Raw genomic sequence first — 13,905 nt, 5'->3', positions numbered from 1 at the left:
GGTCCCCCACCCTATGTGAATGAGTATGGAGTATGATGTACCCATACCCATTCACCTGGTGAAAAAAAGTGTAAATAAATAAACACAACACAAATTTTTAAAATAATTTTTTAGACAGCTCCGATGGTTTTCCGTCTTGAGGGGTCTTCTCGCCAGACTCTTCCACTATCTTCTGCTCTTTTGTTAGCTCTTTTACTAGCAGAGGAGCCCAGCTTTCTTCTTCGTCGCCGCCGCCGTCCAGGGGTCTTCTTCCGAATTTGGGGTCTTGTCCCACTCTTCGGGGGTCTTATCCCCCTCTTCGGTTCTTCTGCCGGGCCTCCGCTTTCTTCTTCCAGCTCTTTTACTAGCGTTGGCCCAGTCTTCTGTCGCCTTCTTCTCTTCTTCCTTGCAATGTTGACACAACGCTCTCTCTGGCCGCAATAGCAGGGACGCGTTGTGTGGCGACTTATATAGGGACAAGGAGCGGGGTCACTAGGTGATGTCACTTTTTGACCCCGCTCGTTCGGCTGCATGCGCACCGGCTGCGTGCTCGGATAAGGGTCTGATATGGACTTTGGGGGGGACCCCCACGCCGTTTTTTCGGCATAGTGCTTCCCCTTTAAGTCCATACCAGGTGACGGGGCTAGCGAGGTGTCAATCTCGCCGATGGAGGCGGCGATATTGATTTCCTGCGCTAGTCCCGTCTACCTGGAGCCCCGTTCAAAATGAACAGACTTTTCTCCCTGTGTGGGCAAGTCTGTTCATTTCAAAAGTCCGGCAGACTAGCACACAGACGGGCGGATTGTCTGCCGGACTGCCGAGTCCGGCGGATAATTCTGAGTCAAAACTTCTTTCTAAGTCCGCAATGGAACAAGTGCAGAAATATGGCAGCAGGTGCTCTGGACTGATGAATCCAAATTTGACATATTTGGTTGTATCAGGAGGCAGTTTGTTTGCCAAAGGGCTGGTGAGCCATACAATAATGAGTGTCTGCAGGCAACTGTAAAGCATGGTGGAGGTTCATTGCATATTTGGAGCTGAATTTCTGCAAATGGAGTTGCAGATTTGGTCAGGAACAATGCCTCAATGCCGAGAAATACAGGCAAATACTTATCCATTATACTCCTACGACCCCAAACATACAGCCAATGTGATTAAGAACTATCTTCAGTGTAAAGACAAACAAGGAGTCATGAGAGTGATGGTTTGGCCCCCATAGAACTCTGAACTCAACATCAAGTCTGTCTGGGATTACATGAAGAAACAGAAGGATTTGAGGCAGCCTACATCCACAAAAGATGTGTGGTTAGTTCTCCAAGATGTTTGGAACAACCTACCTGCTGAGTTCCTTACAAAACTGTATGCAAGTGTACCTAGAAGAACAGATCCTGTTTTGAAAGCAAATGGTGGTCACACCACATATTGATTTGATTAGGATTGCCTCATTTACTTTCCATTTTGTTAATTGATAAAAAATAAACTGTTAGCACTTCTATTCCTGAAAGTATTCTCAATTTACAGCATTTTTTCACACCTGCCTAAAAGTAGTGTGGTTTTGGTGGACAGACCCTTAAAGTTACTTCCTTGTGTGTCTTACCTGTCCAATTCATCTGCTGACACATTTGGTCCAATAACTTCTTCTGCAATAGACTCTTCTATAGGACATATCTCCTCGTTTGCTTCTGTCTCAGGAGCTGTGCCAACTGTGTGTTCTGTAGAAGAAAGAACAAAGGTGTTTTAAAGACTCTACTCTTCATTGGTACTTATTTTCTTTTTCATCTTCATCACTGCAAGTGGTGGAGAAGTTCCAGGGTGGAAGCCATCTCTATATATGCAGTCATCCCCGGATGGCATTTTGGCATGAAGTATCTACAAAGAGTTTGCAGGAGATCAGCAACACTGAGATATAGCAAAAGGTGAAAAACAAGTCATTTCTAAAACTGCCAATTGTCTATGATACACAGTGTTTTGGCAGGCAAAATATCATTAATTTGGGGTTTACATCTATTAATGTTCAACGTCAGGCTGGCCACTCACCCCGGATGTTGTCACTCTCCCATTTAAAACACCTCCCATCCACCTGTCTGAAATGAAAGAAAATCAGTATACAAAAAATGTTCCACTGTGGTCTTCGGTCCAGTCTTCTTCTTCAGCTTCCTTTAGCAACGTGCAGGTCCTGAATGTCTTATGGTGGTGCCTTGTAATGATGTAGTGCAGCTCTGCACAGCATTGTCCTGTTATCCCAGGTTGACTTGATGATGCATCCCCACCAGGGTGCTCTTGATGCCCTGGGCTCACAGGAAATGGATTGAACGATATTGGACATCATTCAGTCTGGACGAAGAGCTGCACTGTACCGCAGAGCAATAAGTCTTTGGGGGACATCACCATAAAGGAGCTATTGCATCAAGAGATTATTTTTATGTTTTGACATGATAGACAATGTATTTGGTGGAGTTTTGCTTTAATGTACTTTGGTTTATTCAATAAGCCTACGCATTTTGGATATCACTAAGTGTGCTGGGTCTCACCTTTTTCCTCAGTAACAGGCTTGCAGGCCATTGTACACTGCGCTCCAGACTGAGATACTTGCTCCTTGCTTTCTGTTTTCCTGTGGAATCCTTTACTACCACGAGGGGATCGTCTACACACAACAGGTAACGCTGCCTGTGGTGGAGAAGTTGTGGCTTTGTGGTAGGATTCTGACTGCTGGACATTGGCACGCTGACGTCTGCTGCTCCGACCTAAGGGGAGGTGAAAAATTAGTACGTTCAAATGCCGGAACACATGCACTCCTGAACTAAAAAGTGTGCTTAGTTCTACCTATTAACACTACAAGCACTGAATATTCAATAAGGAAATAAAACAGTGTTTTTATTTAAGTGTGCGTTCATACTAGGTGTGGTAGAACCGTGTTGGGTGGCTATTCCAGAGCAGTCCCATGGCCGGTCTCCTACCTGGCTGGTTCACTCCACTGCCTGACCAAAAGAAAAAAGGTGACAGGGAGGGTTCTCCAGCACACAGTCTGTGATTGACAGCCTCAGCTCTGTTTGTGGGTAAAGGGAGGTGTGTCCCTTCAATCCAATCAGCTCTCAGAGCTCCCCCACTGAACTCTGTAGAGTGTAAATCCAGCTTCCCACCCCCGCTTTCTGCAGCTCTGAGATCCTGTGTAAATTCTGCACTTTGAATGATGTAAGGAAGAGGGCAGATAAATAGGTTCAAGTTATGTTGAAGGATTTGTTTCATCTGTGTATCCAGTCACTTCACTGCGTATATGTAAATGTTCACAATTGTTTTTCCAGTGAATTTCTGCTTTAAAGTGGAAGTTCCAGTCTTCCTCCTCTTCCCTCCCTGTTTTGCCAATAATTAACTTTATTTTGGGGGGGAGCATGTACCTGTTTCTGGCAGGTACCTAAGTGATCCCAGAGGAAATTTGCCCCCCTCCCCTGGCTGCAACCTCCTGGGACATGTCTCAAGTCCCAGAAGGCTATGGGGCCAGTCACAGAGTACATTGTGGCTCATGCATGTGCAGCAGGGATCGGGCTGTGAAACTACAGGAAATTACAGCCAGCTTCCCACAGTCAACATGGTGGTGCCAGGGACCCGAGGACTGGCAAAGAACCGCTCCAGAAGAGGACAATGCTGGATTCCTGGACTGATAAGTGTCTCTTTATTAAAAGTCAGCAGATACAGTATTTGTAACTGATGATTTTTAATTTGAAAACGTGACTGAAGAACCTTTTTGTCACTGTGTAATAAATGTAATAACTTTTAATAAAGTTTGTAGAAAAAAGAAGCTGCTGGTATGACCCTTTATTACATATGCTGTACCCGAGCTGCACCTACGGAATAACATTTTGTACTTACCTGTCAGAGGTTTTGCAATTCTCTACCAGACAGCATAGCCAGAAAGGAATGTGAGCACTGTCAGGAGGGGCAGTGTCTCTGCATCTGAGTGATTAAGCACTGCTGATAGCTCAGTTCTCCCCTCTGCTCTGACCAGAGAGCAGTGACTATCAGTCAGCGGCTCTCTGCTTTGACCTCTAGCACTTACTGGTGCGCTGGTTGTGGAGGGGTTGGGAGGGGCTGGCTCAGGCTCTCGGCAGATCGCCGATCCAGACATTTGAGTAGATCCCCAAAATATGGTCAAGATCTTTCCTGAGCTTGGACTGACTGAGCAGCCGACAGCAGGCAAGCTTCAGCCTGCTGTCGGCTGAAAACAGGTCACAGGAGTGCAGAATGAACTGCACTCCTATGATCTATAGGAGAAGTATAGCCAAAAAAGCTTTGACCATACTTCTACTTTAAAGTTTTTCTGTAATCATGATTGTTTGACTTGTTGCACATATGAACATATATTTATATTTTTTTAATTTATTTACATTTTACGGAATTTTTAACACTAAAAAGAAGGGGTATATCGTAGTACCTACATTGCCATGCCATTATATAGATATATCTTTAAATCACAGTTTCTAAGCCTATATATGGGATATAAATGGAGTTTTGGCAGCTATATAGGTTGGATTTAAGTAGCACTGGAGTGTTCACATGTATCAGTGAATGTAGTCTTAAATTTCTGAAACCTATTTAGGATTGTACTTACCTGAAGGAGTGTCTGGGGTTCCCTTCCTTGAAGAGTTTATGGAACAGTTCTCTGCCACATCAAGAACCACAATGTCCTGAGTGAATGATCTTAGCCTCTCAGAATGCCTCTTTTCACTGTCCTCAAAGGTAGGTGCTGGCACCGTGGTTTGCTCTTCTTCTGCACCTATCCCTGGTGTCTGCTCCAGCCTTCTTTCAGTAGTCTTTGGCTCCTTCTCATTTGAAATTGTTACCTGCTCATTGGCTATGTTCTCCGCCAGGACCTCTAGTCTTTTCTCACCATTAGCTTGTTCTACAATATTCTCTTCACTTCTGTCCAAAGTAGTGTCACTCTCTGATAAACTCACTACACTGCTGGGCTCGGTGTCCGTTCCCTGAGAGCATGTCCCAGACCCGCACTGGTCCTCTTCTTCCCTTTGTGACTCCCTTGTTTGTTTCCCCAGCATACAAACTAACTCAGAATCCTTCTCTTGTGTATCTGTCTCTCCGGACAAGCCTTCTGCTGTCTTCAGTTTCTTTTTGCCAACAGCTAAGTGGGCTTCCATCTCTTTGAAACTATCACATGGATTCCAATGAAACTGGTGCTCATTGCAACCCCATAGTAAAACCGGCCTCTCGGAGGCCTCAGTAGAATGTGATGGTGACAGGATGGTGGGAGGAATTGGACAATCTCTGCCATGTTGGTGACACAAGAAAGCCAGATGTTTTAGTGATGAGAGAGACACAGAAAGTAGTGCAACCGTTTTTGGAACTGGGAAAAAAAGGAGAATATTAGGAATACATATAGATCACTGATAATGAACTTTGTCACTGAAATAAGACATACATAGTTACATAGTAGGTGAGGTTTAAAAAAGAAAAAAGTCCATCAGGTCCAGCCTATGGGAGACCTGTGGCCTTAGCGTCTAGCTTTCACTTTAACCACTTGCCTACTGGGTACTTTCAACCCCTTCCTGCCCAGGTAATTTTAAGCTTTCAGTGCTGTCGCACTTTGAATGACAATTACACCGGTAATGCAGTCATGTAACCCGGTAACGGAAAATGTGTGCCGTTCAAGCAACAAGGGAAAGCAATCCTGTGTCCACCACTGTGAGTGCATGCCAGGGAATGAGCTAATCTCAGCTCCAAGCAACTGTAAAGCAAAGGATGGTGGGAGCCCAGGCTGAGACTGCCATTCATTCCAATACCAGTGGGTCTGCATTGATGTGTGGGATCCATCCTTTGCTCATGCGGTTGTGCACCCATATGACATTTTTATAATTTTTTTTCACACAAATAGAACTTGGTGGTATATAATCACCACTGGGTTTTTGATTTTTTTGCTAAACAAAAGAAGAAAAAAAAAAACAGTTTCTGTTATAAAATGTTTCTTCATCACTGATGTGTGCTGATGGGGCTGCACTGATAGGCACTGATGAGGATGCACTAATGGGCACTAATGGGCATTGATGAGAAGGCACTGATGAGGCTGCACTAATAGGCACTAATGAGGCTGCACTAATGGGCATTGACGAGGAGGCACTGATGAGGCTGAACTGATAGGCACTAATGAGGCTGCACTAATGGGCATTGACGAGGAGGCACTGATGAGGCTGAACTAATGGGCATTGATAAGGAGGCACTGATGAGGCTGCACTAATGGGCACTGATAGGCATCGATAAAGAGGCGCTGATGAGGCTGCACCGATGAGGAGGCACTGATGGGCACTGATGAGGCTGCACTGATGGCCTCTAATAAGCTGCATTGATGGGCACTGATGGAGCTGCAATGATAACCAGGGCATTGATGATCAGAGCCCTGATTATCAGTGTAAATGTGTGCTGTCACAGGATTGCTGGTTATTGGCTTTCCTTTCCTCATAAAGTGACAGCGCTAAGGAAGGTAAATGCTGATGATCGGCATTTGTTTACAAGGGATCAGCTGTGACTGGACACAGCTAGTCACATTGTAAAGGCTCCTGTGAATGGCCTCAATCTGTGATCAGTTGTGTCCAAAGGACACGGTGATCACAGAGTGTGTCCGATGTACGTCCGGGGGGCAGGATTCTGGGAGGACATCAATAGATTCCCTCCCAGCACTGGATGACTGCGCTGTGGCCGTCCGACGGCTGTACCGGTCAGCAAGTGGGTAAATAACTATTGGCGTACTACTTGGTGTAGGCCATTTATGTATCTCATGAAGTCTGACTGGAAAACTACTAGAACTGTTCAATAACCATCACAGGAGTGAGCTGTGAGCTTTTTCGCCTTCCTCTGGATCAATTGTGGGCATAAAATTGGGTATTTGGATTGTACGATTATTTTTTATTTTATTTATTTGTTTTAAGGTTGAACTGGATGGACTTGTGTCTTTTTTCAACCTGACTAACTATGTAACTATGTAGCTCTGATGCAAACCTCCTCACATGTGCATTCTCTTCTGTGATGCAGTAGGTCAGAGCTCAATTCTGTGATGGTGAAGGTAAACAGTAACATCTAGGCGTCTTAGTAATGTCCTTAGAAACACCCTAGAACAGCCTTTCTCAATCTTTTCAAAACAGAGGAACCCTTGAAATTGTTATCCAGTCTCGGGGAACCCCTGCTAAAAATGACAAATCTACAACTCATGATACATTAGTGTGATGGTCAGTGGGAAGAATGGTCCTTACACTTGTGGTCATAGGGAAGAATTACCTCCTTACAGATAGCTAAAAAGATCAATGGTGTGAATGGGAACTTATCTGAGAGGCAGAAATGGCCCAATGCTAAAGGAACCCATAGCAACCTCTGGAGGAACCCTGGTTGAGAATCACTACCCTAGAAGTTTTCCAGTCAGGCTTCATGATGTATGTAAATGGCCTACACCCATAGCAATAATCATCAACTTTCAAAACTGCACAGTTTATCTACAGACGCCCCCCCCCCCCCCCCCCCCCCCCCGATTCATTAGTCCCTCCAATGTACTTTGTAAAAAAAATATTATGGGCCAAGCACATCTAGCCAACAATACAGACAAAGGCTATAGTTTTTGTTTATTAAAGACCACATGGTATTTTATATGAACATGAAAGAGACATGCTGGCTGGGCAGTATATGCAACACAGACAGTGCACACTGCTTAAACTGGCCATAGATGGATCTTTTTTTTTATTATTGATCAGCCAGCTGATCAAAAAAAATAGACTCCCCCATCCACACATTTGAAGTGGATGATGAAGGAATTCTCCACGCTGCGCTATTGTATTCTGACACTGGGATTCTGCTGCTGTCAGAATACACTGATCAGCATAGCAGCCAATTGGCTGCATGTGCTGATCAAATGGAAAATTTGCAACATTCCTGTTTGGGAGAAGCTGACTGTTAGGTCAGCTTTTGTTTAGGGGGAAGGGCCATAGCTGATCGGAATTTGTCTGGTCCTTGCTGAACCGACCAAATTTTGATCCATTAATGGCCAGCTTAAGTATTTACCAGTTCCAAATAGGATAGAGAACAATGGAGTAACCCTTACCAGAAGCCCCTGAGGTGGTAGTTGATATGTAGCTGCAAAACAAAGATTATTATTAGTTGGTAATAATGTGTACATATAACAAGTAATGTATCAGTAGAATTATATAGTATATGATTATAGTTGGTGAGCTTAAAAAAAAGACAAAGTCCATCAAGTCCAACCCGTGTGTGGTTTTATGTCAATATTACATTGTATATCCCTGTATGTTGTGGTCGTTTAGGTGCCTAATAGTTTTTTGACATTATCGATGCTCCCAGCTGAAACCACTGCTTGTGGAAAAGAATTTCACATGCTTGCCGCTCTTACTGTAAAGAACCCTCTACGCAGTTCCAGGTTATACCGCTTTTCTTCTAATTTTAGTGAATGGCTGTGTGTCTTTTTATGATCCCTTGCGCGGAAAAGTTTTATCCCTACTGTGGGGTCACCAGTACGGTATTTATATATTGAAATCATATCCCCTCTCAAGCGTCTCTTCTCCAGCAAGAATACGTTCAGTGCTCGTAATCTTTCTTCATAACTAAGGTCTTCCAGTCCAGAACTGTACGGCATACTCCAGGTGCGCCCAGACCAGAGTCTTGTAGAGTGGTAGAATTATTGTTCTATCTCTGGAGTTAATCCCCTTTTTAAAGCATGCCAATATTACATAGTTACATAGTAGGTGAGGTTGAAAAAAGATACAAGTCCAACCTATGTGTGTGATTATATGTCAGTATTACATTGTATATCCCTGTATGTTGTGGTCGTTCAGGTGCTTAGCTAATAGTTTCTTGAAACTATCGATGGCCCCCACTGAGACCACCGACTGTGGAAGGGAATTCCACTTCCTTGCCGCTCTTACAGTAAAGAACCCCTGATGAGATTCGCATCATGGCAAAACGCCTGCTTTGCGAATGGTGCCTTAGCCAACAATGCTTTACCAAGAAACATTGTATATGCTATAACTTGGTATAAGTAGATGCCACTGGTGGTGGAACATCAGATGCAAATGGTGGGGATACATAAGGAAAATACAAAAACAAGCGAATAAAAGGAGTGTATAAAATATTGAATATATTGGTGGTACATTGCTGAGGACACCGCATTCATTGCTTGACAACTTAGAAAAACCTATATTACAAGTGACTTTAGGGTTCACTGAAGACAGCTGCAGCAAAAGATGGACCTGCACCACAGAGGCAGGTAATTCTAATGAGTAAGTAGACTGTAGTAGAGATGAATACAGAGGGGAACCCCTCCACCGTCAAACCCCCATCATGTCCAGGTTTTAATGGCATCTGGTATGGCATTGGTATCTTCTAATTTTACCTCTAGCACCACCTGCTGGGAAAAACTGGTACCACGCCTTTTCAGTTTAGTGTGATTATGTTCCATAGTGTAATATACAAGATTGTAAAGCCTAGTGCACACTAGAATATAGGATGAATGATTGTCTGTTTTGGTCATTTTTTTTACAGAAGAATACTGTACCGATTAAACAAAAATTGTTCTGCTATTGTATTCTCTGCATGGGGGTGAGCAATCCCTGGCAGGAGAACACAGTGATTATTACTAACAGCAATAGCCACTGGCAATAATTGCATGAAAAACCCAACAGGCTGGTTAATCTGCTCATAGATGATTTGAATCTCAGCCGGCCTATCTACGGCCGACTTAATGCCGCGTACACACGTAGCGGACTATCCGGCGGACTTCCCGAACGGGCTACTTGCCCACACACTGCACTTTTTCAGTGGACTAATACGGCGTACTAAGTCCGCCGGACTATCCGCCGTACTTTTGAAATGAATGGACTCGCCCACACACGCAGAGGAAAGTCCGCTCATTTTTTTTTTTTTTTTAATTAATGTTTATTAAAGAAGAGAAGCGTGTACAGAGCATAACAATCAATATAGAAACCAATAGCAAGATCTACAACATTATAACGTTAGTTACATGGGCACATAAATATACACCCTCCTCTTCTATCATAAAAGAGGAAATATAGTAGACAGAATTAGAAGGGGAGTAAAGGAAAAGGAAAATAAACAGAAAGAGAGAGAGAAAGAAAAAGAAGGGAGAGGGGGGGGGGGGGCGGGGAGGGGGCAGACCACCGTCAGACAACCTATTGCAAAATAACAGTAGATGTAGTAAAAACAAGCGTCATGTTCACTTCACTCTGGTTGAGACATTATGGCTGCATAGCTCGAGGAATATTTGAAGGCAACCCAACAGGCCCAGATCTTTGTTGACAACTCAGATTTACCCCGGAGGGAAAGGGTCATATCCTCCATGTAATATGTGGTATCCACAGTGAGCAACCAACGCCGGAGGGTGGGGATCGTCTTCATCTTCCAAAACTGAGGAATGAGGGTTTTAGCAGCGTTTAAGAGATGTGGTGTAATCGACCTCTTGTAGGAGCCTGTCGGCCTTCCCGTGCAATGGAACAGGACATACCACGGGTCATTAGGTACCTCCCATCCCTGGATTTCTTTAATTGTGTATATGATCGCCAGCCAGAATGGGCGGATCCTCGGGCAGTGCCACCAGATATGGGCATGTGTGGCTACCTCCCCGCACTCCCGCCAACAGAGTGGGGAGGACTGGGGAGAGAACCTATGTAGGACAACCGGTGTGTAGTGCCATCTGGTCAAAAGTTTATACGCCATCTCTGATGTCTTAGAGGATCCCGAGGAGGCATGAGCCAGTGTTAGGATTTGTGACTGCTGGGACGGAGACAGCTCCATTTGTAGTTCCCTTTCCCAGTACCGTAGAAAGGAGGGGGTACCCGTAGAGGTGAGGGACAGCAAGGCCTGATAGAAGTACGAGACTGGCCGCTCAATCGGGTCAGGTTCAGCAAATGCGGTTTCCACAGGTGTAAGCTCCGCCAGGGTGCGCAGGGGTTTTGGGAGCATGCGAACAAAGTTCAACAGTTGATGATGTTTCCAGCGATCCATGTAGGAAATGGAGGAGTCACCCATGATGGAAACAAGAGGTAGCACCCCGGATGGGCCGGTGAACTGATGGAGATAGGTGTTAGTGCCCAGCCGCCACGGGTGAATCTGAGGGTCCATGTTACCCGGTGGGAAAAAGTTGTGACCCACCAAGGGCATCAGGGGGGAGTTATGCAGCCAGCCATTTCTCTTACAGATAGAGTCCCATACCATCAAGGAGGAGTGTGTAAGTGGGGACGTGGTAGGCAAAAGGGTTCGGAACTTCCTCGGTATCCACATCAGCGTGGAAGGTTCAGCTCCACAAAGGTCTGTTTCCACATTTACCCAGAGTTTCGTGCCCTTGCCATACTTTAAGTCAGAGAGTCTGGTCAGCACAACGGCCCTATAGTAGAGTTTGAAATCTGGTACCGCTAAACCCCCGCTACACTTAGGGCGGATGAGGAGCGTTCTATTCAGCCTGGGCCTTCTCCTATTCCATATGTACCGGTATACCATAGATGTCAAAATTGTAAAAAACCCCACCGGTATTCCAAACGGGACCATCTGCAACATGAAGAGCACCCTGGGCAGCAAGTTCATCTTAACCAGGCCTATTCTTCCCAGCCAAGAATGTCGTAGCTGGGACCACTTTTGGATATCGGATCTAAGAGTGTTGAGTAAAGGCAGAAAGTTAGCGCGGAAAAGGGACGATAATGAGGGCGTTAGGTAAATGCCCAAATATTTCATGGAGCTCAGCTGCCAGTTAAAGGGATAGTTCTTTTTCAGGTGGGATACTTGTTTGGCGGGTACAGAGATGTTTAACATTTCCGATTTGGACATATTGATTTTAAAGTTCGACACCGCGCCGTAGGCCGCAAACTCGGACATAAGATTTGGAAGGGTGATCAGAGGCTGTTGCACGTAGAACAAGATATCGTCCGCGTAAGCCGCGTATTTGTGTTCCGTCGTACCAATGGTAACACCACGTATATTCGGATTTTGTCTAACAAGGGATAAAAATGGTTCTAGGGATATCGCGAATAAAATCGGCGAGAGCGGGCACCCCTGACGAGTGCCGTTGTATAGGGTGAAGGGGTCACTAAGGGTTCCGTTGATCCGTATCTGGGCTGTGGGGCAGTGGTACAACGCCGCTATTTGGGAGCGCAGAGTGGGACCTATGCCCAGGTGCGCCAGCGTAGCCATAAGGAAGTCCCAGTCCACCCTGTCAAACGCCTTCTCAGCATCCGTGGAGAGTAACAGGGTGGGCTGGGCAGTCCGCCGCACATATGCCATCAAGGAGAGTGTGCGGAGAGAGTTATCCCGCGCTTCCCTCCCGGGGATGAATCCTGTCTGATCCCGTGAAATCCATTGTGGCACCAGGGGGAGCAGCCTATTCGCTATAGCTTTAGCATAAATCTTCGCATCTATATTCAAGAGCGAGATAGGGCGGTAGCTCGCGCAGTCACTAGGGTCCTTGCCCTCCTTGGGTAATACCGTGATATGTGCATGAGTGGTCTCCGGGCGAAGGTCCCCGCCGTCCGAGGTCACGTTAGCATATCTGGTCAAGTACGGCATCAGTATGTCAGCGTACGCTCTATAATACGATACCGTGAGGCCGTCTGGACCCGGTGCCTTACCGCGCGCCATAGCTTTCATGGCGCCCAGAAGCTCCGCAGTCGTCAACTCCCCCTCCAAGGAAGCCAAAACCTCCTCGGAGAGTTTCGGGAGAGCGGCGCGGGCCAGATAGTCCCCAATAAGGCGTCTCCGAGCCTCTCTATCATGGTCCCCCTGGTGCACCCGATACAGGCGCTGGTAAAAGTCCCGGAATGTCTTGGCTATACGGGGTGTCTCGAACACCAAGTCTCCCGAGGGGGTCTTAACTTTGGCAATAAACGCTGCATTCTTCCGCTGTCGCACCGAATTAGCCAGCAGTCTACTGGGCCTATCGCCCCACTCATAAAAACGGTGAGCTACCAACCGCGCGCGACGTTTGTGGTCTAAATGAAGGAGAGACTTCAGGGTCTCCCGTTTTTCCGGTAAGGCGTGGAAAAGGGCTGGAGTCTGGTTCAACTTATGTCGGCGTTCTAAGTCAGTAATGTCCCGCAACAAGTTGGCCTGTTGAGTTAAGCGCTCCCTCTTTTTCCTAGAACCCAATTCTATGAACTTTCCCCTAATATAGACCTTGTGGGCCTCCCAAAGCACTCCCGGTGAAACTTCAGGACTGACATTAGTCTTAAAATAAAACTCCAAACTTTCACCCATCACCTTTTTATCCGCTTCTTCGGCTATAAGGTCCTCGTTCAATTTCCAATTAGTGGCCTTCAGGGGTATGGACGCCACGCTAATGGTTAAGGATATCGGAGCATGGTCCTAAATGGGGGAGGAGTCAATGCTTGACTTCACTACGAGCGGAAGATGTTGGTGGTCAATGAAGCATAAATCTATTCTAGAGTAGGTTTGGTGCACCGGGGAAAAATAGGTAAAGTCCCTTTCCCGTGGGTGAGCAATTCTCCAGACATCCATCAATTGTAGGTCATGGAGTCGAGAACGTATATACCTTATTCCCCTGCCGGAAAGCGAGGAACCACCCCTAGAGGTGTCCAGAGTAGGTTCCAAGGGAACATTAAAATCGCCTGCTAGGAGGATGCATCCACGTGCAAAGTTCCGCAGGGAGCTAAGTGTGGAAGCCAAGAAACGCACCTGGTTTTTGTTAGGGGAGTATAAGGTGGCCAAAGTACACTGCATGCTGCCCAAGGTGCCCCGCAGAAACAGAAAACGTCCCGCAGGATCACACAACATTTCCTCAAACGTGAACGCGGTCCCCCTACGAAGCCCGATGGCCACACCCTTGGCTTTAGAGATGTCCGAGAGGCTGTAGTACCACGTGGGGTACTGTGGTGAGTGTAACCTAACTCGAGTCGTCTG

General features: G+C 46.0%; 1 protein-coding gene across 1 annotated transcript in view; it reads right to left on the bottom strand.

Annotated features, from left to right (window-relative positions):
* The window catches only part of LOC143930410 (zinc finger protein 692-like), a 111,151-nt gene that overhangs the window by 70,363 nt on the left and 26,883 nt on the right, over positions 1–13,905 (bottom strand). Inside the window, exons 3-6 of the mRNA XM_077454714.1 lie at positions 8,072–8,103; positions 4,586–5,335; positions 2,511–2,723; positions 1,577–1,691 (exon numbers count right to left, since the gene is read on the bottom strand). Coding sequence (XP_077310840.1) covers positions 1,577–1,691; positions 2,511–2,723; positions 4,586–5,335; positions 8,072–8,103 — 1,110 coding nt within the window. The remainder of the gene's footprint in view (positions 1–1,576; positions 1,692–2,510; positions 2,724–4,585; positions 5,336–8,071; positions 8,104–13,905) is intronic.

Source organism: Lithobates pipiens, unplaced genomic scaffold (assembly GCF_037356315.1).
Source record: "Lithobates pipiens isolate NorthernLeopardFrog02 unplaced genomic scaffold, aLitPip1_a1.2 Scaffold_25, whole genome shotgun sequence".
Taxonomy (NCBI): Eukaryota; Metazoa; Chordata; class Amphibia; order Anura; family Ranidae; genus Lithobates; species Lithobates pipiens.
The sequence above is the reverse complement of the archived record's forward strand: the minus strand, read 5'-3'. Positions and strand labels throughout refer to the sequence as shown.